General features: G+C 33.6%; 1 protein-coding gene across 1 annotated transcript in view; it reads right to left on the bottom strand.

Moving 5' to 3' along the window:
• The window catches only part of UbcE2M (NEDD8-conjugating enzyme UbcE2M), a 113,586-nt gene that overhangs the window by 10,428 nt on the left and 75,291 nt on the right, over nt 1–27,867 (bottom strand). The window contains exon 2 of the mRNA XM_089107926.1: nt 6,500–6,594. Coding sequence (XP_088964052.1) covers nt 6,500–6,594 — 95 coding nt within the window. The remainder of the gene's footprint in view (nt 1–6,499; nt 6,595–27,867) is intronic.

The raw sequence follows: 27,867 nt of genomic DNA, 5'->3' as shown, positions 1-27,867 counted from the left end.
CACAACTCTATTTTTTTAAACAATAAAAAAACTTTAGCGTAAAGAGCGAGGCGTTGAGGAGGGGACAGCCCCCTTCATATACGGAATAATTTCTGTTCTTTTTAAGTTTTAACGTCGTTCCTTACTTTCAGTTAAAAAAACTTGTTTTTTTTATTTAATCTCGATCACATAACCATTCCTGTCCATCTATAATATCACTTCCCCTTTTTTTGTCCTCTATACTTTTATAGGTCACATTGCATGAAATTGACCTATGTAAAATAGGTCAATCAGTCTGAGTTTAGTCTCTGAACGATGAAGAACAAGTTTTTCGGATTATCTATTGTACTGTGTTATATTGCGCAATTAACTTTTCGTGAAAAAATCCAGCTGATTTAATTACGAGGGATTGCTCACTTCATACCATCACTTGTGTATACACGCTCCGTCCTGAGCATTGATTTTTCTAAATCAGGACCCACTTGATAACTCTAAGGTAGGCCTTTGCAATTTTAGTAGGCAAGTTGAATTAGAATTATGAACGATCAATTAGCGGCAACTCAATTAATATTGGCGAAATTGGAAAGTGTGGAAGAAAAGTTAAAATCTCTTAGTCCAATGGCTCTCAAAGTTGATAATTTATTGAAAGATTTCCAAAGCCTGGCTACAAGTCTTTCTGGTCAAATTAGTAAAGTACGTTCTGTAGTAGAAATTAATTCAAAACGAATCGAGAACACTAGCAGAGAACTAGAGTCTAGCATAGCAAGAATGGAAAGAATAGAAAAAGAGCAGAAAAGGTGCAATGTAATCCTTTATAATTTTTCTCCGATTGTAAGAGGAAGATATCTAAAAGTGGATCTTATTACATGTTTTGCCCGTGTGGTGCCCCATTTAAGTATAACTGACCACGATATTATTGATGCATTTCGTTTACCATCACAAAAAAACGTCCGACCTATTGTGATCAAATTCTCATCTATAGATCTTAAACTCGCGATCCTGAAATCATTTCAGAATTTTCTAAGATATGACCTTACTGTAGCTCCCGATTATTCAGCTAGCGAACGGCTCGCCCGAGGGAAGCTTATACCGGTTATGATACAAGCTAAAGAAGAAGGTCAGTCAAATGTTAAGTTGAGGGGTGTAAAACTTTTTCTTGGAAATCGTTTATTTGTGTGCTATAGTCCGTGAGTCAGTGAATTCGGAGGAGAGTAGAAGTGCTGTTAGCACAGCGGACAGAGAAATTTACACGGGGTGTATAATCTGCACTTTTCATCATACTCATCAATCATTGTACGATTCCCACTTGATAATCAGGATCCACTTGATAACTCTTGATAACTCTAATGATTGATGATACTCATCAATCATTGTGCGATTCTCACATGATGACCAGCTGCCCAGTGTATACATGCATAGTGGACATGTATAGAACATTTTTCATGTGTTGACGCTCTCACCGGCAAAACGAAACTGAGCTACGATCAACAAATTCAGATGGAGAAAGAGAGAGAAGTAAATCCTGTTTGAACAATATCTTTCTCGTGAAAAAAAACATAGTTTTAAATTTCTAGGGTAGTGTGTTCAAAAGCAAATCAATACTATCATTCTGTTTTGTTTCGATTAATATGTCAATAAATTGTGTAAAAGCGTTTGGACTACGGCGTAAAGATTTCATACAACAGTCTAATTATGGAGAATCGGTTTTTATTATATCGACAAGCATTCTATGTGAAAATATCTTCCTTTGAAGAGATAACTCCAGAAAATCATCATCTAGAATCAAACGTTTTTCCATAAACACAAGATTCCGTATAATTGTCTCTTTCTCAAATCTATCCGTTTCGTACAGTCCTAATACTGTCACAACCAACTTCAGACAAACCAGGATTCTTTTTCTACTTTAAGAATATAAGCTAACCTACTATAAGAAATATCTTTCATTTAGAAACATTTCAATTAAATATAATTATAACAGTAATAATAATCACTGATACAATTTATTTTCCTCAATATATTTTACTAGTGTATTTTAAGCAGCTGGAAGTCTATTAATATGCACTATAACTAGTGTCGCAGCAAAGCAAAACTGCTCCTCCAATTTAAATTTGCTCAATGATATCACATATCTTGCATACATATTGTCCCATTCAAGGGTTAGTTGAGATCCTCGGGTAATTTCCACTGCTATGTTTGGTGCTCTCGTCTTTTTATCGTTGCTGGTACCTGCTCCAAAATCAAGCTCCAATAGTGTAAACGTGGCACTCATTTTCTATGCTAATACTTTGTCAAAAAATAGAGTATAAAAAAACTTTTCTCTTTCTCTGAATTCAATTCTCTTACTAATAGGAGTTACATTAAAAATCACTCCTTATATTGGATTGGTTGCTATGGTATCATAGCTACGATTTCAAATCACAATATGTGGAGTATCCCTCTATATCTATTGTTTCTGATTGGTCCAGAAATGGGTGTAGCTGCAGAAACCTGTCTGGTTGCTTTATACGATCTCGTCCCTCAATATCTAGTTCCAAAATATAACGTGTCTGGTCGTATTATACGATCTAGTTCTGAACTGTGTATATCGACACTACTCAAGTCGCACTTGAGAAGTAGCACTCTGTAAAAAGTTAAACTTTGCCTTACAGAGGAGCCAGTGACAAGCCGTATTGCTTTGTAGAAACCGCCTGAGTTTATGGTCATGAGCTAGCTCATTTTCAAACCTTAGGACTTTTCAGCCAACTTACATTCATAGACCAATTGATTTCTCAGCTTGGAAGCTTTGCCCATCTTTCCCTTTTTATGGAGCCCGTTAATGTTAAGAAGAATAAGTCGCCGAGACTGGGAATAAGTGGAGATAAGGAGGTGATGTTGGGTAACGAGAAGATCGATCATTTGGACAGCTTCATTTACCCAGGAAGTGCCATATGCAGCGCAATAGCGCTGCTTAAGTAAAGAGCGACGTGGGCACAATGTATTATTTATTTATTTTTTTATTGTTTAGACCAGGACATTGTTTAGAAACTTCGAAAAGGGCTCATTCGATAGGAAATTGAATGGGCTAGTGCCCTGTTTAATAGTCTAAAGTGATTTGGGGGCAACTAACCACCCTTCCACAACCACGATATCCCCAAACACATTCAATCAAAATTTGGAGATAGCCATTTTGTTCAACGTAGTTGAAAGGTCCGGAAATTATGTCTTTGAGGATGACACCCCCCCCCCCATCCCTCAGGGCAAGGGTTGTAAGTTATGCCCTGGGGGCATATAAGGTTTGTATAGAAAGGGTGATCGTATAAACTTCGGAGGGGGCTCATTGGATTGTTAATCAGAAGTTTTAGTGCCCTTTTTGAGATTCCGAGTGATCAGAGGGTGGATACATCCCACCTCCAAACACCTCGTACTTTCCCGAAATGCACCTGATGGAAATTTTAAAATTTCTGTCGTAGAACTGATAGAAATTTGTTGTCTTAGAAACTTCGAAAGAGCTCATTCGATTGGAAATTGAAAGGGCCAGTGCCCTTTTTTATAGTCAAAAATGATTGGAGGGCAACTAACACCCCTCCCACGCCCACAATTTCCCCAAATCCTTCCAATAAAAATTTTTAGATAGCCATTTGGTTCAACGTAATGAAAGGTCTGGAAATAATGCCTTTGAGAATGACAATCCCCCATAACCCACAGGGCAAGAGTTGTAAGTTATGCCCTGGAGGCATATAAGGTATATGTAGAAAGGGTGATCGTATAACCTTTGGAGGGGGCACATTGGATTGGTATTCAAAAGTTCTACTGCTCTCTTTATTCTCTTTTTAAGCCTCTTTTTATCTTTTTCTTTTTTTAATCTCTTTTTAAGTCAATTTATTATCTCTCTCTCTCTTAAATTTATCTGTCTTGTAAATCCAGAAGAACTTTTTTTTTTAATTTTAGTCTTAAATGCAATCATACCAAAGTTTTTTTTTTAATGCTTCCACAGCCTGAAGAAAGTCATTTCAATTCAAGAAACAAAATTGTAAAGATTTGAACTAGGAAAAAAAAAGAGTTCAAACCAGGAAGAAAATATTTGCGAAATATCTCACTGAACAAAGGAGACCCTTATGTAATCATAGGCAGCGCAATAGCGCTGCCTTGGTAAAAGGACCGTGTTGGCACAATGAATAATTTTTTTTCTTGGCTGGTTTTAGACCAGGGCCCGTCGTATCGAAGGAGTTGTCGTAGAAACTTCGGAAAGGGCTCATTCTATTGGAAATTGGAATCGAAAGTGGCTTGTGCTCTTTTTAATAGCCGAAAGTGATTGGAAGGCAACTAACACCCCTTCCAAGCCCACCATTTCTCTTAACATATCCAATCAAAATTTTGAGATAGCCATTTTGTTCAGCGTAGTTGATTTACAGATAGATCAAATGTTTTTGAGGAGGACACTCCCCCACAACCCTCAAAGCAAGGGTTTTAAGTTATGCCTGGGGGGCATATAAGAACGATGTTGGCACAATGTATTATTTATTATTATTTTCCTTTAGACCAGAGCACTGCGTATCGAAGAAGTTGTCGTATAAACTTCGAAAAAGGGCTCATTCAATTGGAAATTGAAGTGGCTTGTGCCCTTTCTAATAGTCAAAATTGATTGGAAGGCAACTAACACCCCTTCCACGCCCAGCATTTCAAGAAACACATCCAATCAAAATTTTGAGATAGCCATTTTGTTCAGCGTAACTGATTCCAAGACAGAAATTATGTTTTTGATGAGGACACTCCCCCACAGCCCTCAGGGGAAGGGTTGTAAGTTATGCCCTGGGGGCATATAAGGTTTTTATAGAAAGCGTTGTCGTAGAAACTTCTAAAAAGGCTCATTCGATTGAAATTGAAATGGTTAGTGCTCTTTTTAATAGTCGAAAGTGATTGGAAGGCAACTAACAGCCCTTCCATGCCCACCATTTCCCCACACACATTTTGTTCCACGCAGTTTAAAGTTCAGGAAATCATACCCTTGAGCAGGACACTCCCCCCACAGTCTTCAGGGCAAGAGGTTATAAGTTATGCACTGGGGGCATATAGGGTTTTTATTGATATCTTTGTGATAGAAACTTGAAAAAGGGCTCATTGGATTGGAAATTCAAAGGGATGGTACCCATTTTAATCGTCAAAAGTAAATGGAAAGTAACTAACCACCCTCTCACGCCCACCATTTCCTCAAAAACTTCCAATAAAAATTTTGAGATAACCACTTTGTTCAACTCAGTTGGAAAGCTCTAGAAATTAGGTCTATTTGGATGACAACCCCCTCACAGCCCTCAGTGCAAGGGTTGTAAGTTATGCCGTGGGGGCATATAAGGTTTATATAGAAAGTTGTAGAAATTTCAATAAGGGCTCATTTGATTGGAAATTGAAATTACCCTTTTTAATAGTCGAAAGTGAGTATAGAGTAATTAACCCCCCTCTCACCCCCACCATTTCCCCAAGAACATTCAATAAAAGTTTATAGATAGCCATTTTGTTCAACGCAGTTGAAAGTTTTGTAAATTATGTATTTAAGGATGACAAACCCCCGAGAGCCCCAGGGCAAAGGTTGTAAGTTATGCCCTGGGGGCATATAAGGTTTTTATAGATAGATTTGTCGTAAAAACTTTAAAAGAGGCTCATTCAATTGGGTAATGAAAGGGTTAGTGCCCTTTTTAGTAGTCAAAAGAGACTGCAGGGTAACTAACCCCCCTCTCACGCCCACCAGTCCCCCAAACACATTGAATCAAAATTTTCAGATAGCCATTTTGTTCAACGTAATAGGAAATTCTGGAAAACAGGTCTTTGAGGATGACCCCCCCAGCCTTCAGGGCAAGGGTTGTAAGTTATGACCTGGGGACATATAGGGTTTTTATTGAAAGTGTTGTCGTAGAAACTTCAAAAGGGCTCATTTGATTGGAAATTGAAAGGGCCGGTGCCTTTTTTAATAGTTAAAAGTGATTGGAGAGCGACTAACGCCCCTCTCACGCCCACCATGTCCCCAAACACATCCAATCAAATTTTTTAGATAGCCATTTTTTACGTAGTTTAAACTGCTGGAAATTAGGGCTTTGAGGATGACAACCCCCTCAGAACTCTAAGGGCAAGGGTTGTAAGTTATGCCCTGGGGGCATATAAGGTTTTTATAGAAACTGTTGTCGTAGAAATTTGTTCTGGCCTTGGGAAGGCATAGGGGTTTTGACCCCAACTTAGGTTAATTTATGCTCGTTTTGAGTTTGACACGGTTATTTATTGTAATTTCTGTTCGTTTTGGGTTTCATTTATTTATCGATACTGATTTGTGGTAGTTTCACGCATGGTAGATTATTTGATTTTGTTTTTGCTCGTTTTTTGTTTAATGGAGTTCTTTACTTTTCTTTGAAAAACTTACTTTGTGGAAAAAGTTTTTTTTAATTATTTTATAGAAATAAGGATTATAAATACCACTTCAAGTCAATACGTGCAAGCTCAACAAGGACCCCATTTGAGGATTGAGTTTTAAATAAAAGATTATGGAAGTCCTCACCTCATCCGGGCATATCACAAGCTTAAAACTTAACAAGTCATCTGGGTCAGGAAATTCTATTGCGCAGGTCTTGGGAAGATTTAACTCGTCTAAATCTGAAATTGAGAAATTATGAAGCAATCAGCAAACGAAAATCGCTTAGAAGAGATGGCAAGTAAATGAAAGTATATACAATACTTTCCATACACAAGGAATCTCAGAGCTAATATTCCAAGATCGCTTTATTCTCCCCTCCCCAGAAGTTCAAATACTGTGATTTAAAAATAAGCCCCTTCCTGCAGTCTTCTACATATGGAAGCAGATGATGTTCAAAAATACAATTAAAACTAAAATAGAATAATACCCAGGTTTTAAACAAGATCCTAGAAAAAAATATTATCAAAATTTCCCTGATTAACATTAAACTCGCTTACTTGGGCTGATAGTTACTAATAAAAGAAAATAGAGAATAATACTAACAGCTACGTATAGTGAATGGATACATCAAAATGCAATAATCAGACTAAGAGAGTTTAACACTAAGTTCATAACAAGAAACAGATTAAGGTTTAATGGATAAGCAAATTTGAGGGGAAAGAATAAGGAGTAAAATTCAACTGCAATAAAAACAAAACAAAAAACCAAGACAACTGTCCAAACAACTAACATACTGAACCATGTTTGGAAAGTTGATTCTCTACCGTAGTGAAAATAACTTCTCATTGTTAAGTTGTTGTTCATCCTTGCATGTAAGAGTTCCAGTATTATACAGATTTAAAAAAAATAATACAATCACTACAAATAGACTTGCTGACTCCCTATATACCACCTAGCCCAAGATGTATCATGGGTAGTATATACTCAGCCTGGGAATGGTTTTCAGACAGCTATGAGATAATTAAATGAATCTTTTATTCAGAAAAAAAAACTAAGGAAATCTCTACTAGCTTGATGGGGGAAGGTGAGCAGAATCACAACACGCCGTCTGTATGCAGGTTGTTAAAAGGATGCAACAGCAATATCTTAGGAACAGTTTGGTGTGTGAGGTTGAAACTAATACGGCTTGTTGTGAGGGATGTTGAACTAACCAAAAGAAAATACTTGCACATTAATACTACTGCTTCTACTCATACTGCTGCTGCTCTTACTATTATTACTGCCACTAAAGCTTAGGTTACTACAATTATTTCTACTCCTACTTATAATACTACTGCCATTAAAACTAAGGGTATTTAGGCTGAAAGGCAACAAGGTTGAAAGGCAGATGATGATACAGTCTTGGCACATAAGCTAAAACTTGGATTTATTGCAAACAATGGCTCCAAGATCTCTTTCTTCTAAAACTGCAGAAAGGGGGTCATCTTGGAGGCAATACTGTAGGCGTTGATTGTGTTTATCAAAATGGATAACATGGTATTTACCAGAATTAAAGGCAAGGATCTTTATCAGTCCAACTACCCAGGGCCGGCTCTTGGGGTAAGCGAAGTAAGCGGTCGCGAGGGGCGCCAAGTGATAGGGGCCGCCTTGAGCAAAGGACGCCCTGTGTGACAAAGGGTGTCAGAGGTCACTCTGTGTCGGAGGGAGAGACTGCCACCTGGCGTCATGTGACAAATTCAAGACATCAAGACAAAAATTATAAGATAATTGCAGAGCCTCCAAAACAGATTTATATCACCTAAAGAATTGTATAATTTTTTAGGCATGAAATTGCCTCAACTTGAACAATCCCTCTTGGTGCAATACACGTCAGTTGCTAGTGATTTTACGGCACTAATTTCAAATTTCTGAAGGAGAGTCGTGTTTGCCTAGGGCAAGTGTAATGATCGAATGAAATCGAATGAAGCACATAGATAATGCCGACGACTAAATTTATATTAAGTCCCTCTTATCATGTATTGGTTCTGGTTTGAACCCCGTTCTGATTCGCACAAGCTCACACAAAATTAATAGATATTATATACCAGATACAAAATTCACCGGTGACCACATTGCACTCAAGCGGACCGGAGGAAGACTAATGTAGATACATTTTCTTGTAAAGCAGGTTTTTATTGTAATTTAACTGTAAGAAAAATATTTATTCATACAAGACTTGTATTAAAAGTGTTTAATCATAGAGTAAAGAGTGCTTTACTCTATGGTTTGATTAAGACTAATTAAATATGAAATAATTACGTGAGCGCAAAGAGGTCACAGCCCAATTGTTTAGTTATGATTTTTCTGGAAGTGGGAGGGAATACGCTGCGGTAGTAGGACGTCAGAAAATCCGCCTGGACCCAAACAAATCTCAAACCTATAGGCTATAATGCCATTTAGTACTTGTCAACTTAAATTAATTTGGACGGTTATTTTACCATTTAAATATGGCTCATATCTTTATAGGCTATACGTGTTTAGAAATTGACATAAACATACATTGTGCAGACTATTTCGTTTCTGAACGAAATATAGCACACGCAGTTTACAATGTGGCAAAACTGCGCCGGTGTTAAAAATAATGAGTTTAGAAACTGCTTATACAGTTTTTTCGTTTGAAAAGAATCATTTTAATTTGAGGGAAAGTGATAGAGTGCGCAAGTTAAATAGAAGGCAAATTCATTTTTGTTTATTTATGGTGATATTTCCCAGTGCTTATAGTTTTTTGAACAGTGCAAATATTCTATCAGTTATTCTTATTACTGTAAAATGACCATAATTTAGTGAATTCTATCAAATCGCTATATGTTTACAGTTCCAATAATCAAACCACATTAGTTTAATCATTTCTGTTGCCCGGAAATACATCGCTATGTACTGTGTTGTCCGCATGACGACACAGGATCCTGAATCGAAGTTTCACCTCCGGTTCCCACGGCATTCGTTAAATTAACTTGAGTGACCCACATGAACTGTATTGCTGTATAGTGATTTGTCAGTGCTAGGCCCCATTATAAACAAGTTATACATTATGTAGAGTAGTAAAAACCCTTCGGGAGCATATAATCCAAGATTCAAGACCACATTTTAGAGCAGCTGCGGTATGCAAAATATTATTCTATGATATTAGATCGCACTCCGGTGTCAGCCATATAGAGCAAATGACATTGCTGGCAAGATTCGTCAAAATTGCAGCAGATGAGGATGTGCTCATTAGGAAGCATTTTTTAGGCTTTGCTCCTATTGCCAATTCTTCTGTTCAAGGCCTCACAGAAATATTACTAAAAGAGTTGCAAACACAAGGCATTCCTTTCAATAACATGAGAGGCCAGGGATAAGATAATGGTTCTACAATGAAAGGAAAGCATGTTGAAGTTCAGAAGAGGGACTGTGATTTAAATCCTCGTGCTTTTTACGTACCATATGGAAACCACTCACTGAACCTTGTAGTTAACGATGCTGCTCTCTCTTTCAGTACTGCAGTAGACTGTTTCTTGAAGAAATCTTCAATTTTTTTTTCGAGTTCTACTCACAGAAAGTGTATTTTGCTTAATAACGTTTCAAATCTTACAATAAAACCACTCTGTAACACACGGCGGGAGAGTCGAATTTAGGCCTTGAGGCCTTTGAGGTACCATAATGAAGAAGTACATGATGGCTTATATGAAGCCTCTCAAGACCAGAAACTCGATGCATTTGGTAGGAACTCCGTCTTGGGACTTACTAAGAAACTACAAAGCTTCTAGTTGTTGTTTTGGACGCGCTCCTGCACACATGGCACGCGATCCTGCACAAACAAATATGGTAAGTCGTTGCAAAAAGTGACAAATGATTTGCAAAGTTTGATGGATCTAATAAAAAGTGTGCAATTATTTCTAACCAAGATGAGATCTGATGAAGGAGTAAACAATTTGATCACCGGTGCTAAGGAACTTGCAGAAAAAATCGGTATTGTTCCTGAGTTTGAAAAAGAAACCACAGTCCGCCGACAAAAATAAAAGATTTTCTTATGAGGGGGAAGATGAAACTGTAAATTCTAGAGAACATTCATTTAAGGTCAATTTCTTCTTTGTCGTGCTAGACACTGCAATATTCTCACTAAAGGAGAGATTTGAGCTAATGGAAAACCATAGTGAAAGTTTTAAATTTCTCTACGACATTCAAAGCTGGCAGAATTTCGCGGATAAAGAAGAATTAAAGAAAGCCTGTAAACATCTTCAAATTGTTTTGAGAGAAGGAGAAGACTGTGATGTGAACGACAACGATTCGCTTGAGGAGTTAAAAATTTTTGCAGAAATGCTGCCCTCTAAGATTCCCCCAGCTCAAGCTTTGTCGCATATAACAAAACATGGTTTTATATGGACGCATTCCCAAAAGTTTTTATTGCACTGAAAATTAAGTTAACGCTTCCAGTATCAGTTGCTAGTGATCAAAGGAGATTCTCCAACTTAAAAATAATCATCAAAACTCACTTAAGATCTACGTTGAGTCAAGATCGACTGAGCGGAGTTGCATCCATGGCCATTGAAAATGACGTAGGCTACTAAGTGAATTCAGTACGAACAGACTGCTCATTGTGATCAATGAGTTTTCAAACATGAAATCTAGAAAAATTTGTTTTTCATTATAAAAAGTTGTATGTTGAATTGTTTTATAACTAGTATGTTGAACCGATAAATTGTGAATCATATTTTAGCTCTCCATTTTTAATAAATCATTTGTTGTAATATTTAAGTTAGAATTATATTACACCATAAAATAATATTTATTTTTATGTTTACACTTCTTACTAGAAAACCCTGCACACCTTAGTTTAAGGGTGTATAATTAAATTTCTAGCGGGGCCGGGGGGGGGGGGGAGAATAGTCCGCTTACCCCAAAAGAACGTCTGGGGCAGCCCTGCAACTACCAAGACATTTAAGGTCATTCTGAATCATTCAGACAGTTGAGGTCATCATTTATGTGAATTTTGAAGAGGCTTGGTCCAACAATAGTACCTTAAGAAATACTACTTATGACTGCTGAATAGGAGAAAGGTGGGGAATACAATTAACATTATAAGAGTCTGATATCTTAGGTTCTATCTAATAATTATGTTCTATCTGTGTCCATCAGGAACTATAACCAACAACAGCTTTAAGTTCTGTGACTGGGAACTTGTGTGTTATGAAAAGCTTATATTAACCAGGTGTGCAAAAAGTTCCAAAGCTGTCACTAGCAGAATTCCAAAAGATGCCGATACTTTAGCAGCACAACTTGTGTTCTGACAGCTTTGCTTGGAGCAAAAAGTATTTTTATATGTAAAATTAACAGAAAAATAAAAAAAATTAACTTAGTATAGCTTGCAGTTACAAAAATATCAATAGTTTTCTGAATCACAACTAACAATGTAATCTACTTCAGTGGCAAGCCATTTGCAAGCCATAAATATCATACTCCATAATTTTATGTGTACTATTTTACCGAAAGTACTGTATCACATTTAGGCTAATACTGCTAGTGGAGTATAGTATTCAAAGTCTGAAGTATACTGTTAGTATATAGCTTACTGCTGTTACTTTATGGATGGAGTTGTACACTCCAGTGCTATTGGTATTATCAAAATAATGCATATCCAACTGCATGCTTGATACTCATTGATCACTATACTACAACTATAAAAACCATCATTTGATTTTCTGGGAGAACAATATTGATTGGCAGCCTGGCAGTCATATGCATTATGAAGCTGTGATATTAGTGTTGCCCTAATCTAATCCCCAAACAAACAGAGAATTGCTGCTACATTGCAGTGTGGCTGTTATAGGCTACCAATCTTCCACATTCCAACTTTCCAATTACCTGCTTTAGCTATGTGTACACCTTGATACCAGCCCTTTTAAGATTCTTTCAACGGACAAATAAACAGTTTTGAGAGAATTTGGCTATTTGTGCGAGATTTGGACAAATATTCACTTTCAGTTGAAGAGAAGTGGAGTGAAAAACCTGTCCACAAGGAGGAAAGATAACAACAACTTACAAGTAAATTATCAAATAGGGATATTGAAACTCAATGAGCTTTTAGTTTGAACCAGTTTAAAAAAGCAGTAGAATGAGAAGAGATATTATAGATATAAGAAGAGCAACAACAACATCTAAAGAAATTTAAAACACATGTGTCTTATGTATATTTGTGTCGAGTTATCAGAAGTAAAACCAACCAATCGTGCACCAAACCACTCTTTGGATCACGCTATGGTGGTTTTTTGTGGATGGTGAAGACCTCACTTCACAAGAGTGCAGACGGTCTGGTATTGTAATTTCCTTTTGTTAGCATTAAAGCTTGTTCAAATAGGCAATGCATAGAACACCCCTCCCCCCCCCCCCAAAAAAAAAATCCCACCAGACCCTTCCCCAAATACTCCCAATAAAGTCCCATAATCGCCCCATCTTGGCTGGTCAACTCTCTCTCAAAGCTCACATGATGAGTCAAATTCAATAGATAAGACAATAATGGAGGTGGGGGCGTATGCCACTATCCATGATGAAAAGGATTATGACTTTCAAGAGGTCCTATCAAGGAGCTCCATAAAAAGGAAAAAAGTCAAATAAAAAACAACACCCCTCTCCTTGCACCAGCCCCGCCCTCTCCAAACATTGGAAAATAAATAAAAATATCTCCTGAGACCCCCTTTGAGATAAATAAGATAACTCTAATAAGGGTTTCAATTTTCAAAATGTTAAAATCAATATTTTTATTAAATATCAACCGTGATGGATCTTACCTGTCCATGATTCTAATTCAGCAGAGATACTACTTAACTTAAAAACACTTCTTAACATCCCAATAAAGCCTGCCCTCTGGACCCCAAATCCCTTCCCAAATAAAACAGTTACGCATAACATTCCTCCAGGAATACCCGATCAGGAGCTAAAGGACGGTTTTCTGACAGAACTGGCAACCCAATCCCGAATGCAGATGTCATCCAACTAGGCAAACCAGATGTTAAGGGCTAAATATCAAGCAAGTCGTTCCTATTCACGCTTAGAGAAAAAGCAATATCCCAGGCAAGATTTTCCTCTTTGGACAAATGAAACCACACAAGCGTTACAAGCCAAAACCAATCCAATGCCAAAAATGTCTAAGACTGGGACACTCAACAAACACATACGATGAAATCTTACAAACCTGCAGGAAATGTAAGAGTTCCTACCCCAAAGGAATGCTAATTGTAAAAATGATCAGCCAGCATGCATAAACTGCAAAGGCCACCATGATTTTTCCAATAAAACATTATGCCCTGCATATAAAAAACGAGCACTAACGCTCCAAATAGCTGCAGAGAAAGCTATACCTTATCAATTTGCAGCTCTGGCAGCAAATCCAGCCCAATCACCCCAAACTAAACTCTTTATGAATCTACCCAATACTAAGACTCACAGAACACCCAACCCCATTCTACCCAAAGCAACAGTAGAGGAGGGGGTCCGACTCCCACGGGGGCTCCTTATATGGGCATAGAATACTGACGGGGGCTCCTTATAAGGGCATAGCCTCCCTAGGGAGAATGATTACGTAATGGGGTCAATGACCTCTTTTTCCAAGGTCGATTTATTTGATGTTTTTCTCGGATGTCAACATCAAATTATGGATGTTTTATGGTTTTTGTCAGTGTGAATTTGAAAAACAGGAACTTTGTCACATTTATGGATGTCAACAGCAATTCATGTCTGTTATATGGTTTTCTCACTGAGAATGAAAAAACAGGAATTTTCTCACTTGGAAAACCATAAACCACGTGGTCATGTCACGAGTAGCACCTGTGAACTTGATTTACATAATCGCTAGAGGAAATTATTGATTCACGAAGGGGAGAATTAAGAAACATTAAGGCTTCTTTAATCTTAGGTCTGAGGGATAAACATTCTTTAGGTCAGAGAGAAAAATTAATATTCTATTTTTAAATAGGGCTTCATTGATCTTTAGTGTCAGGAATTATAAATGAAATCACTTGTTATCTTGGAATTATGCGGGAGTCTAAAGAGATAGAAATTCTATTTTTAAATACGGCTTCACGGAGCTTGAAGTCGGAGAGATAAATTGATATTCTAACGAAACCCTAATAGTTTAGCTAGGAAAATTTATGACATGAAGAGATTAACGTAGGAAAGGGTTTCCTAGAAATTTGAAATGCGTTAGCGCAGAGATGCCAAACAAAAGGAACACGCTGAAATTACGTTTAGGGATTATTTGGGCGAAACCGTTTTATCCATTTTATGGGATTATTTTGGCGAAACAGTTTGAGACATTTTGAAAGAAGATTTTAAGAAAGGTTTTAGAAGAGAATTTTAGGGTGAAACTCTGTGGTCGTTATAATACACAAGTTCCATTTGAACAGTGTTGTGAGGTCCTGTACCCCAACCCCAAAGGGTTCCGATCCCCCACCCCAACCCCGAAGGAAGCCCCCGGTACTCAAAGGCCCCCCAAGCTCCCAAAGAGCCCCAGCCCCCAAACGCCCTCCTCAGACCCTCAAAGGCCCTCCTCTGGTCCTCAAAGGGCCCCCAGACCCCCAAAGGGCCCCCCGGACCCCAGAGGCCCTCCCCTCGGTCCTCAATGGTCCCCCGGGCTCCCAAAGAGCCACCGGCGCCCCCAAAGGCCCACCCAGACCCCCAAAGGCCATCCCCAGGCCCCCCAAAGGCCCATAGAGCTCCCAAAGGACCAACGGGGTCCCAAAGGCCATACACCGGTCCCCAAATGTCCCCCAGGCCACCAACTGTCCCCCCGGACCCCCAAAGGCCCTCCCCCGGCCCCCCAAAGGGCCAACCGGCTCCCAAAGGACCAATCGGTCCTCAAGTGTCCCCCGGACTCCCAAAGGCCCCCCTGTGCCCCAAAGGCCCTCCCCGGTCCCCAAAGGTCCCCCGGGCCACAGAAGCGCCGCCTGGATGCGCCGTGGGCCAGGAAAGCGCCGCAGGATGTGCCACAGGGATGCGCCGTGGGTCAGGAAAGTGCCGCGGGGGATACACCGCAGGTAAGCACCGCAGGAAAGTGCTGCATGATGCGCCGCAGGGATGCAGCGCAAAAAAAAGTAAACTCGAAAGTAAAAATGTCGAACTATTACCCCTCCCCCGCCCTCCTCCGCCACCCCCAGATCATCCACTGGTCCTCAAAGGTCCCCCGGGCCCCCAAAGGGCCAACTGGCCCCCTAAGGGTCACCCAAACACCCTCCCCGGGCCCCCCAAAGAGCCCCCTCTCCATTTTTTTTTAATACTTTTTTATGGCTTTATTATATCTTTTCTGAACAAGTTCCATTCATAATGTCATTCCTAAACCCATTTTCCAAACTCAAAGAGTCCCCCCCCCAATTCGTACATACTGTCTTGAATTTTTTAACATGGTATTTTTTTAACTTTTTACGTATCTTAAAATGACAGGAAATATGCTTACGGCTCTACCAATCGTACTCTCTGCTTGTTCATGGACACGACGCGGCTTTTCCACTGGTACTCTATGGCAGGTTATCGACACTATCGATTTTATTGCATGCATTAAATCAGTATTTTTTACGCAGTGGAAGGATCAACACACAATTCATACCTGTAAAAAGTGAAGATGAATTATTCGACGAAAGTATGTGCACATGAAAAAATCATTGTCGTGTTGAACGCTGACAAGGAGAAATACCTGAACTATGAAACGAGTGCAAGTGGAGATCTTATTGGGAATGTATGCATACGTTGTCATGACAGTGAGGAGTTAAATTCCTTTGGTGTACCCACGAATTTCCATCATGCAAGTGGTGGATATGCGAGAGTAACATTACCAGAGAAATTAGTAGTCAAAGAAAATGCCAACTTAAAAATAATAGTTGATGAAAAGGGACAACTTCTAGCTAATGGTTCTGGTAGCATGTTAGCCGTTGATAGATCTTATCGCAATTCTTCCGGTGTTAGCATTCGAATGAAAACAAAAGGAAAAAGAAGATATGCATACAGCTGCATCAACATCATAAATCATATCATGTCAATGTGCCAAAACTGCTATCTATGTAAAAATAATGTGACAATAGACAGTGAAATCGCAGGCAGAATAAAAAGGACATTAGCAGACAAAATCATCAATGAATATAAAGATGAATTGACGGAAAGTGAAGCGCAAGTGTACTAATAATGTATAATAATGTATTTAACATATTTTTATATCAATATTCTACATGTCCTTTTTACATTAAAAATATCTTATGCATTATTTTGTTAAGTGTTCATTATTTTAAGGGTATGCTAGAACGTCAAACGTTCAGAATATCTATTAAAAAGGTCAGAGATGTAAGAAAAATAATTTTAGAGATGATGATACTACTAGCAGGCTCAATTTTTCATAGAAGATAGAAAAGTTCAAGTTCTCTTCTGAATTTTACCAAAGAACACAATTCAATTCGAATTTCACCAGAGAAAATAAAAAGCTTACTCTTCACTTTTAAGTTCACCAAGACATAGAAAATTTAAAGTTCACTTCTAAATTTTTCCGTAGAAGATAGGAAAAGTTATATTATGATAGTGATTATTTTCCATGAAGATAAAAAGTTTCACTTTAATTCTAAATTTTCTTAAATTCAATTCCGACCTTTCCCAAAGAGTCAAATTTAAAGTTCTATTCCAAATATTTTCCCGGAACAAGAAAAGTCCCAAGACATAAAAAATTTAAAGTTCACTTCTAAATTTTTCCGTAGAAGATAGGAAAAGTTATACTATGATTGTGATTATTTTCTCTGAAGATAAAAAATTACACTTTAATTCTAAATTTTCTTAAATTCAGTTCTGACCATTCTCAAAGAGATGAAAAAATTTAAAGTTCTGTTCCAAATATTTCCCCGGAAGAAGAAAAGTTCAACTTTGATTCTGAATTTTCTCAATGAAAATGAAATAAGTTATTGATCAATTCTATTTTCCCAAAATAATATAAAATTTTCCACTTCAATTCAGATTTTTCTAAAATATATTAAAAAATTTAAAATATTGTTCCAGATTTTTATTAGAAGATAGAAAATATAAATTTATAATATTAATTTTACCAAAGAACACAATTCAATTCTAATTTCACCAGAGAAAATAAAAAGCTTCCACTTCTGTTTTAAGTTTACCAAGACATAAAAAATTTAAAGTTCAGTTCTAAATTTTTCCTTAGAAGATAGGAAAAGTTATACTTTGATTGTGATTATTTTCTATGAAGATAAAAAGTTTCACTTTAATTCTAAATTTTCTTAAATTCAGTTCCGACCTTTCTCAAAGAGATGAAAAAATTTAATGTTCTGTTCAATATATTTTCTCGGAAGAAGAAAAGTTCAACTTCGATTCTGAATTTTCTCATTAAAAATGAAATAAGCTATCGATCAATTCTATTTTCCCAAAATAATGTAAAAATTTTCCAATTCAGTTCAGATTTTTCTCAAAGAGATTAAAAAAATTAAAATAATATTCCAAATTTTTCATAGAAGATAGAAAAGTTCAACTTCTCTTCTGAATTTTACAAAAGAACATAATTCAATTCTAATTTCTCCATAGAAAATAAAAAGCTTCCACTTCAATTTTAAGTTCACCAAGACATAAAAATTTATAGTTCCGTTCTAAATTTTTCTGTAGAAGATAGGAAAAGTTATACTATGATAGTGATTATTTTCTATGAACATAAAAAGTTTTACTTTAATTCTAAATTCTCTTAAATTCAGTTCCGACTTTTCACCTATAGATGAAAAAAATTTTAAGTTCAGTTCCAAATTTTTTCCCGGAAGAAGAAAAGTTCAAATTCGATTCTGAATTTTCTTAATGAAAATGAAATAAGTTATTGATCAATTCTATTTTCCAAAAATAATATAAAAATTTTAAACTTCAATTCAGATTTTTCTCAGAGATGAAAAATTTAAAATACTTCCAAATTTTTTATAGAAGATAGAAAAGTTCAAGTTCTCTTCTGAATTTTACCAACGAGCACAATTCAATTCTAATTTCTCCAGAGAAAATAAAAAAGCTTCCACTTCAGTTTTAAGTTCACCAAGACATAAAAAATTTAAAGTTCTGTTCTAAATTTTTCCGTAGAAGATAGGAAAAGTTATACTATGATTGTGATTATTTTCCATGAAGATAAAAAGTTTCACTTTAATTCTAAATTTTCTTAAATTCAGTTCCGACCTTTTTCAAAGCGATGAAAAATTTAAAGTTCTGTTCCAAATATTTTCCAGGAAGAAGAAAAGTTCAAATTCGATTCTGAATTTTCTTAATGAAAATGAAATAAATTATTGATCAATTCTATTTCCCCAAAATAATATAAAAATTTTCCACTTCAGTTCAGATTTTTCTCAAAGAGATGAAAAAATTTAAAATACTGTTCCAAATATTTCTTAGAAGATAGAAAAGTTCAAGTTCTCTTCTGAATTTTACCATAGAATACATTTCAATTCTAATTTCACCAGAAAAAATAAAAGGCTTCCACTTCAGTTTTAAGTTCACCAAGACATAAAAAAATTTTAAGTTCAATTCAAAATTTTTCTGTAGAAGATAGGAAAAGCTATACTATGATTGTGATTATTTTTCATGAAGATAAAAAGTTTCACTTTAATTCTAAATTTTCTTAAATTCAGTTCCGACTTTTCACATAGAGATAAAACAAAATTAAAGTTCTGTTACAAATTTTTCATAGAAGATTGGAAAAGTTATACTTTGATCGTGAATATTCAAGTTCTCTTCTGAATTTTACCAAAGAACAAAATTAAATTCTAATTTCTCCAGAGAAAATAAAATGCTTCCACTTCAGTTTTAAGTTCACCAAGACATGAAAAATTTAAAGTTCAGTTGTAAATTTTTCCATAGAAGATAGGAAAAGTTATACTATGATTGTGATTATTTTCCATGAAGATAAAAAGTTTCACTTTAAATCTAAATTTTCTTAAATTCAGTTCCGACTTTTCACATAGAGTTGAAAAAAATTTAAAGTTATGTTCCAAATTTTTCTTAGAAGATTGGAAAAGTTATACTTTGATCGTGAATATTCAAGTTCTCTTCTGAATTTTACCAAAGAACACAATTCAATTCTAATTTTTCCAGAGAAAATAAAAAGCTTCCACATCAGTTTAAGTTCACCATGACATAAAAAATTTAAAGTTCAGTTCTAAATTTTTCCATAGAAGATAGGAAAAGTTATACTATGATTGTGATTATTTTCCATGAAGATAAAAAGTTTCATTATAATTCAAAATTTTCTTAAATTCAATTCCAACCTTTCTCAAAGAGATGAAAAATTTAATCTTCTGAATTTTACCAACGAACACAATTCAATTCTAATTTCTCCAGAGAAAATAAAAAGCTTCCACTTCAGTTTTACTTTCACCAAGACATAAAAAATTTAAAGTTCTGTTCTAAATTTTTCCGTAAAAGATAGGAAAAGTTATACTATGATTGTGATTATTTTCTATGAAGATAAAAAGTTTCACTTTAATTCTAAATTTTCTTAAATTCAGTTCCGACTTTTCACATAGAGATGAAAAAATTTAAAGTTCTGTTCCAAATTTTTCATAGAAGATTGGAAAAGTTATACTTTGATTGTGAATATTCAAGTTCTTTTCTGAATTTTACCAAAGAACACAATTCAATTCTAATTTCTCCAGATAAAATAAAAAGCTTCCACTACAGTTTTAAGTTCACCATGACATAAAAAATTTAAAGTTCAGTTCTAAATTTTTCCACAGAAGAAAGGAAAAGTTATACTATGATTGTGATTATTTCCTATGAAGATTAAAAGTTTCACTTCAATTTTAAATTTTCTCAAAGAAGTGAAGAAAAGTTCAACTTCGATTCTGAATTTTCTCAATGAAAATGAAATAAGTTATTGATCATTTCTATTTTCTAAAAATATTATAAAATTTCACACTTCAATTCAGATTTTTCTCAGAGATGAAAAAATTTAAAATAATGTTCCAAATTTTCCATAGAAGATAGAAAAGTTCAAGTTCTCTTCTGAATTTTACCAAAGAACATAATTCAATTTTAATTTCTCCAGAGAAAATAAAAAGCTTCCACATAAGTTTAAGTTCACCATGACATAAAAAATTTAAAGTTCAGTTCTAAATTTTTCCATAGAAGATAGGAAAAGTTATACTATGAGTTTGATTATTTTCCATGAAGATAAAAAGTTTCATTTTAATTCTAAATTTTCTTAAATTCAATTCTGACCTTTCTCAAAGAGATGAAAAAATTTAAAGTTCTGCTCCAAATATTGTCCTGGAAAAGATAAGTTCAACTTCGATTCTGAATTTTCTCAATGAAAATGAAATAAGTTATTGATCAATTCTATTTTCCTAAAATAATATAAAATTTTCCACTTCAATTCAGATTTTTCTCAAAGAGATGACAAAATTTAAAATATTGTTCCAAATTTTTCATAGAAGACAGAAAAAGTTATACTTTGATTGTGAATATTCTTCATGAAGATATGGAGCTCCACTTTATTTCTAAGTTTTCTTGAAGAAGTGCAAAATGTACAAGTTCTCTTCTGAATTTTCTTAGAGAGGAGAAAAAAAGTTAGCTCAATTCTGAAATTTACCAATGAAAATGAAAAAGCTTCCATTTCAGTTAATAATTTCTCAAAGACATAAAAATTTAAAGTTCAATTCTAAATTTTTTCCATAGAAGATAGGAATGGCTATACTATGATTGCGATTATTTACCATGAAGATAAAAAGTTTCACTCTATTTCTAATTTTTCTTAAATTCAGTTAATTCATCTAACCACCAAAAACACTATGTTAGGTTCGGTAATAAATAAATGTTAACAAATAATTAGAAAAATTTCTACATTTTTAAGCTCGGCTATGTTAGTCTAAGTTATAAGGTGTGCTCAGGATACTCTAAACTAAAATAACTTAAACATTGTAAAAATAATAAATAAGGATAGGTTAGACTAGATTAAGTTAGGTCACGTTAAGTTAGGTTAGGATAGGTTAGCCTACGTACGTGTGCTTTGGTTAGGTGAGAGACAGGCAAAAAGTTAGGTGTATGATTAGGTTAGGTTTGGTTAGATTAAGTTCGGTTAGGTTAAGTTAGGTTAGGCTAGGTTAGCCTACGTACGCGCGCGTACGTAGGCTAACCTAGCCTCACCGAACTTAACCTAACTTAATCTAACCTAACCTAACCTAATCATACACCTAACTTTTTGCCTGTCTCTCACCTAACCTAAGCACACGTACGTAGGCTAACCTATCCTAACGTAACTTAACGTGACCTAACTTAATCTAGTCTAACCTAACCTGATTTATTCTTTTTACAATGTTTAAGTTAGGTTAGGTTAGCTTATCATGAGCGCTCATGATAAGTTAACCTAACCTAGCCTAACTTAAACATGTAGAAATTTTTCTAATTATTTATTAATATTTATTTATTACCTAACCTAACCTATTGTTTATGGTGGTTAGATGAATGAACTGAATTTAAGAAAAATTAGAAATAGAGTGAAACTTTTTATCTTCATGTTAAGTAATCACAATCATAGTAGAGCCATTCCTATCTTCTATGGATAAAATTTAGAATTGAACTTTAAATTTTTATGTCTTTGAGAAATTATTAACTAAAATGGAAGCTTTTTTATTTTCATTGGTAAATTTCAGAATTGAGCTAACTTTTTTTCTCCTCTCTAAGAAAATTCAGAAGAGAACTTGTACATTTTGCACTTCTTCAAGAAAACTTAGAAATAAAGTGGAGCTCCATATCTTCATGAAGAATATTCACAATCAAAGTATAACTTTTTCTGTCTTCTATGAAAAATTTGGAACAATATTTTAAATTTTGTCATCTCTTTGAGAAAAATCTGAATTGAATTATAAATTTTTATATTCTGTTAGGAAACTATAATTTAACAACCATTTGTGTTTATTTTTACAATTTTTAAGTTAGGTTTTGTTATCTTATATGGAGAGATAAAGATAATTTAAACTAAAATAGCCTAACTTAAACATGTAGAAATGTTTCTAATTATTTATTAATATTTATTTATTACCTAACTTAACCTATTGTTTTTGGTGGTTAGATGAATGAACTGAATTTAAGAAAAATTAGAAATAGAGTGAAACTTTTTATCTTCATGGTAAATAATCACAATCATAGTATAGCCATTCCTATCTTCTATGGAAAAAATTTAGAATTGAACTTTAAATTTTTATGTCTTTGAGAAATTATTAATTGAAATGGAAGCTTTTTCATTTTCATTGGTAAATTTCAGAATTGAGCTAACTTTTTTTCTCCTCTCTAAGAAAATTCAGAAGAGAACTTGTACATTTTGCACTTCTTCGAGAAAACTTAGAAATAAAGTGGAGCTCCATATCTTCATGAAGAATATTCACAATCAAAGTATAACTTTTTCTATCTTCTATGAAAAATTTGGAACAATATTTTAAATTTTGTCATCTCTTTGAGAAAAATCTGAATTGAAGTGGAAAATTTTATATTATGTTAGGCAAATAGAATTGATCAATAACTTATTTCATTTTCATTGAGAAAATTCAGAATCGAAGTTGAACTATTCTTTTCCGGGAAAATATTTGGAACAGAACTTTAAATTTTTTCATCTCTTTGAGAAAGGTCGGAATTGAATTTAAGAAAATTTAGAATTAAAATTAAACTTTTTATCTTCATGGAAAATAATCACAATCATAGTATAACTTTTCTTATCTTCTATTGAAAAATTTAGAACTGAATTTAAAATTTTTTATTTCATGGTGAACTTAAACTTATGTGGAAGATTTTCATTTTATCTGTAGAAATTAAAATTGAATTATATTCTTTGGTAAAATTCAGAAGAGAACTTGAACTTTTATATCTTCTATTGAAAATTTTGTACATTATTTTAAATATTTTCATCTCTGAGAAAAATCTGAATTGAAGTGTGAAATTTTATAGTATTTTTAGAAAATAGAAATGATCAATAACTTACTTCATTTTCATTGATAAAATTCAGAATCGAAGTTGAACTTTTCTTCACTTCTTTGAGAAAATTTAAAATTGAAGTGAAACTTTTAATCTTTATAGGAAATAATCACAATCATAGTATAACTTTTCCTATCTTCTATGGAAAAATTTAGAACTGAACTTTAAATTTTTTATGTCATGGCGAACTTAAAACTGAAGTGGAAGCTTTTTATATTTTCTCTGGAGAAATTAGAATTGAATTGTCTTCTTTGGTAAAATTCAGAAAAGAACTTGAATATTCACAATCAAAGTATAACTTTTCCTATCTTCTATGAAAAATTTGGAACAGAAATTTAAATTTTTTCATCTCTATGTGAAAAGTCAGAAGTGAATTTAAGAAAATTTAGAATTAAAGTGAAACTTTTTATGTTCATAGAAAATAATCACTATCATAGTATAACTTTTCCCATCTTCTACGGAAAAATTTAGAACAGAACTTTAAATTTTTTATGTCTTGGTGAAAGTAAAACTGAAGTGGAAGCTTTTTATTTTCTCTGGAGAAATTAGAATTGAATTGTGTTCGTTGGTAAAATTCAGAAGATTAAATTTTTCATCTCTTTGAGAAAGGTTGGAATTGAATTTAAGAAAATTTAGAATTATAATGAAACTTTTTATCTTCCTGGAAAATAATCACAATCATAGTATAACTTTTCCTATCTTCTATAGAAAAATTTAGAACTGAACTTTAAATTTTTTATGTCTTGGTGAACTTAAACTGATGTGGAAGCTTTTTATTTTCTCTGGAAAAATTAGAATTGAATTGTGTTCTTTGGTAAAATTCAGAAGAGAACTTGAATATTCACGATCAAAGTATAACTTTTCCAATCTTCTAAGAAAAATTTGGAACATAACTTAAAATTTTTTTCAACTCTATGTGAGAAGTCGGAACTGAATTTAAGAAAATTTAGATTTAAAGTGAAACTTTTTATCTTCATGGTAAATAATCACAATCATCGTATAACTTTTCCTATGTTCTATGGAAAAATTTAGAACTGAACTTGAAATTTTGTATGTCATGGTGAACTTAAAACTGAAGTGAAAGCTTTTTATTTTCTCTGGAGAAATTAGAATTGAATTGTGTTCTTTGGTAAAATTCAGAAGAGAACTTGAATATTCACGATCAAAGTATAACTTTTCCAATCTTCTATGAAAAATTTGGAACAGAACTTTAAATTTTTTTTATCTCTATGTGAAAAGTCGGAACTGAATTTAAGAAAATTTAGAATTAAAGTGAAACTTTTTATCTTCATGAAAAATAATCACAATCATAGCATAGCTTTTCCTATCTTCTACAGAAAAATTTAGAATTGAACTTAAAATTTTTTTATGTCTTGGTGAACTTAAAACTGAAGTGGAAGCCTTTTATTTTTTCTGGTGAAATTAGAATTGAAATGTATTCTATGGTAAAATTCAGAAGAGAACTTGAACTTTTCTTTCTTCTAAGAAATATTTGGAACAGTATTTTAAATTTTTTCATCTCTTTGAGAAAAATCTGAACTGAAGTGGAAAATTTTTATATTATTTTGGGGAAATAGAATTGATCAATAATTTATTTCATTTTCATTAAGAAAATTCAGAATCGAATTTGAACTTTTCTTCTTCCTGGAAAATATTTGGAACAGAACTTTAAATTTTTCATCGCTTTGAAAAAGGTCGGAACTGAATTTAAGAAAATTTAGAATTAAAGTGAAACTTTTTATCTTCATGGAAAATAATCACAATCATAGTATAACTTTTCCTATCTTCTACTGAAAAATTTAGAAAAGAACTTTAAATTTCTTATGTCTTGGTGAACTTAAAACTGAAGTGAAAGCTTTTTTATTTTCTCTGGAGAAATTAGAATTGAATTTTGCTCGTTGGTAAAATTCAGAAGAGAACTTGAACTTTTCTATTTTCAATAAAAAATTTGGAAGTATTTTAAATTTTTCATCTCTTTGAGAAAAATCTGAATTGAAGTGGAAAATTTTTATATTATTTTCGGAAAATAGAATTGATCAATAACTTATTTCATTTTCATTAAGAAAACTCAGAATCGAAATTGAACTTTTCTTCCTCCGGGAAAATATTTGGAACAGAACTTTAAATTTTTTTCATCTCTATGTGAAAAGTCGGAACTGAATTTAAGAAAATTTAGAATTAAAGTGAAACTTTTTATGTTCATAGAAAATAATCACTATCATAGTATAACTTTTCCTATCTTCTACAGAAAAATTTAGAACAGAACTTTAAATTTTTTATGTCTTGGTGAACTTAAAATTGAAGTGGAAGCTTTTTATTTTCTATGTAGAAATTATAGTTGAATTATATTCTTTTATAAAATTCAGAAGAGAACTTGAACTTTTCTATCTTCTATGAAAAATTTGGAATGTTATTTTAATTTTTGTAATCTCTTTGAGAAAAATCTGAACTGAAGTGGAAAATTTTTATATTATTTTGGGAAAATAGAATTGATCGATAGCTTATTTCATTTTCAATGAGAAAATTCAGAATCGAAGTTGAACTTTTCTTCTTCCGAGAAAATATATTGAACAGAACTTTAAATTTTTTCCTCTCTTTGAGAAAGGTCGGAACTGAATTTAAGAAAATTTAGAATTAAAGTGAAACTTTTTATCTTGATAGAAAATAATAACAATCAAAGTAAAACTTTTCCTATCTTCTAAGAAAAAATTTAGAGCTGAAATTTAAATTTTATATGTCTTGGTAAACTTAAAACTGAAGTGGAAGCTTTTTATTTTCTCTGGGGAAATTAGAATTGAATTGTGTTCTTTGGTAAAATTCAGATTAGAACTTTATCTTTTCTATCTTCTAGGAAAAATTTGGAAAAATATTTTAAATTTTTTCATCTATTTGAGAAAAATCTGAATTGAAGTGGAAAATTTTATATTATTTTGGGAAAATAGAATTGATCAATAACTTATTTCATTTTCATTGAGAAAATACAGAATCAAAGTTGAACTTTTCTTCTTCCGGGGGAAATATTTGGAACAGAACTTTAAATTTTTTCATCTCTTTGAGAATGGTCAGAACTGAATTTAAGAAAATTTAGAATTAAAGTGTAATTTTTTATCTTCATAGAAAATAATCACAATCATAGTATAACTTTTCCTATCTTCTACGGAAAAATTTAGAAGTGAACTTTAAATTGTTTATGTCTTGTGACTTTTCTTGTTCCGGGAAAATATTTGGAATAGAACTTTAAATTTGACTCTTTGGGAAAGGTCGGAATTGAATTTAAGAAAATTTAGAATTAAAGTGAAACTTTTTATCTTCATGGAAAATAATCACTATCATAGTATAACTTTTCCTATCTTCTACGGAAAAATTTAGAAGTGAACTTTAAATTTTTTATGTCTTGGTGAATTTAAAAGTGAAGAGTAAGCTTTTTATTTTCTCTGGTGAAATTAGAATTGAATTGTGTTCTTTGGTAAAATTCAGAAGAGAACTTGAACTTTTCTATCTTCTATGAAAAATTGAGCCTGCTAGTAGTATCATCATCTCTAAAATTATTTTTCTTACATCTCTGACCTTTTTAATAGATATTCTGAACGTTTGACGTTCTAGCAGACCCTTAAAATAATGAACACTTAACAAAATAATGCATAAGATATTTTTAATGTAAAAAGGACATGTAGAATATTGATATAAAAATATGTTAAATACATTATTATACATTATTAGTACACTTGCGCTTCACTTTCCGTCAATTCATCTTTATATTCATTGATGATATTGTCTGCTAATGTCCTTTTTATTCTGCCTGCGATTTCACTGTCTATTGTCACATTATTTTTACATAGATAGCAGTTTTGGCACATTGACATGATATGATTTATGATGTTGATGCAGCTGTATGCATATCTTCTTTTTCCTTTTGCTTTCATTCGAATGCTAACACCGGAAGAATTGCGATAAGATCTATCAACGGCTAACATGCTACCAGAACCATTAGCTAGAAGTTGTCCCTTTTCATCAACTATTATTTTTAAGTTGGCATTCTCTTTGACTACTAATTTCTCTGGTAATGTTACTCTCGCATATCCACCACTTGCATGATGGAAATTCTTGGGTACACCAAAGGAATTTAACTCCTCACTGTCATGACAACGTATGCATACATTGCCAATAAGATCTCCACTTGCACTCGTTTCATAGTTCAGATATTTCTCCTTGTCAGCGTTCAACACGACAATGATTTTTTCATGTGCACATACTTTCGTCGAATAATTCATCTTCACTTTTTACAGGTATGAATTTTGTGTTGATCCTTCCACTGCGTAAGAAATACTGATTTAATGCATGCAATAAACTCGATAGTGTCGATAACCTGTCATAGAGTACCAGTGGAAAAGCCGCGTCGTGTCCATGAACAAGCAGAGAGTACGATTGGTAGAGCCGTAAGCATATTTCATTTCATTTTAGGATACGTAAAAAGTTAAAAAAATACCATGTTAAAAAATTCAAGAAAGTATTTACGAATTGGGGAGGGG

This window comes from Artemia sp. Qi Xiang Cuo, chromosome 2, assembly GCF_049724085.1.
Source record: "Artemia sp. Qi Xiang Cuo chromosome 2, ASM4972408v1, whole genome shotgun sequence".
NCBI classification, from domain to species: domain Eukaryota; kingdom Metazoa; phylum Arthropoda; class Branchiopoda; order Anostraca; family Artemiidae; genus Artemia; species Artemia sp. Qi Xiang Cuo.
This window is presented reverse-complemented; position numbering and strand designations above follow the sequence as displayed.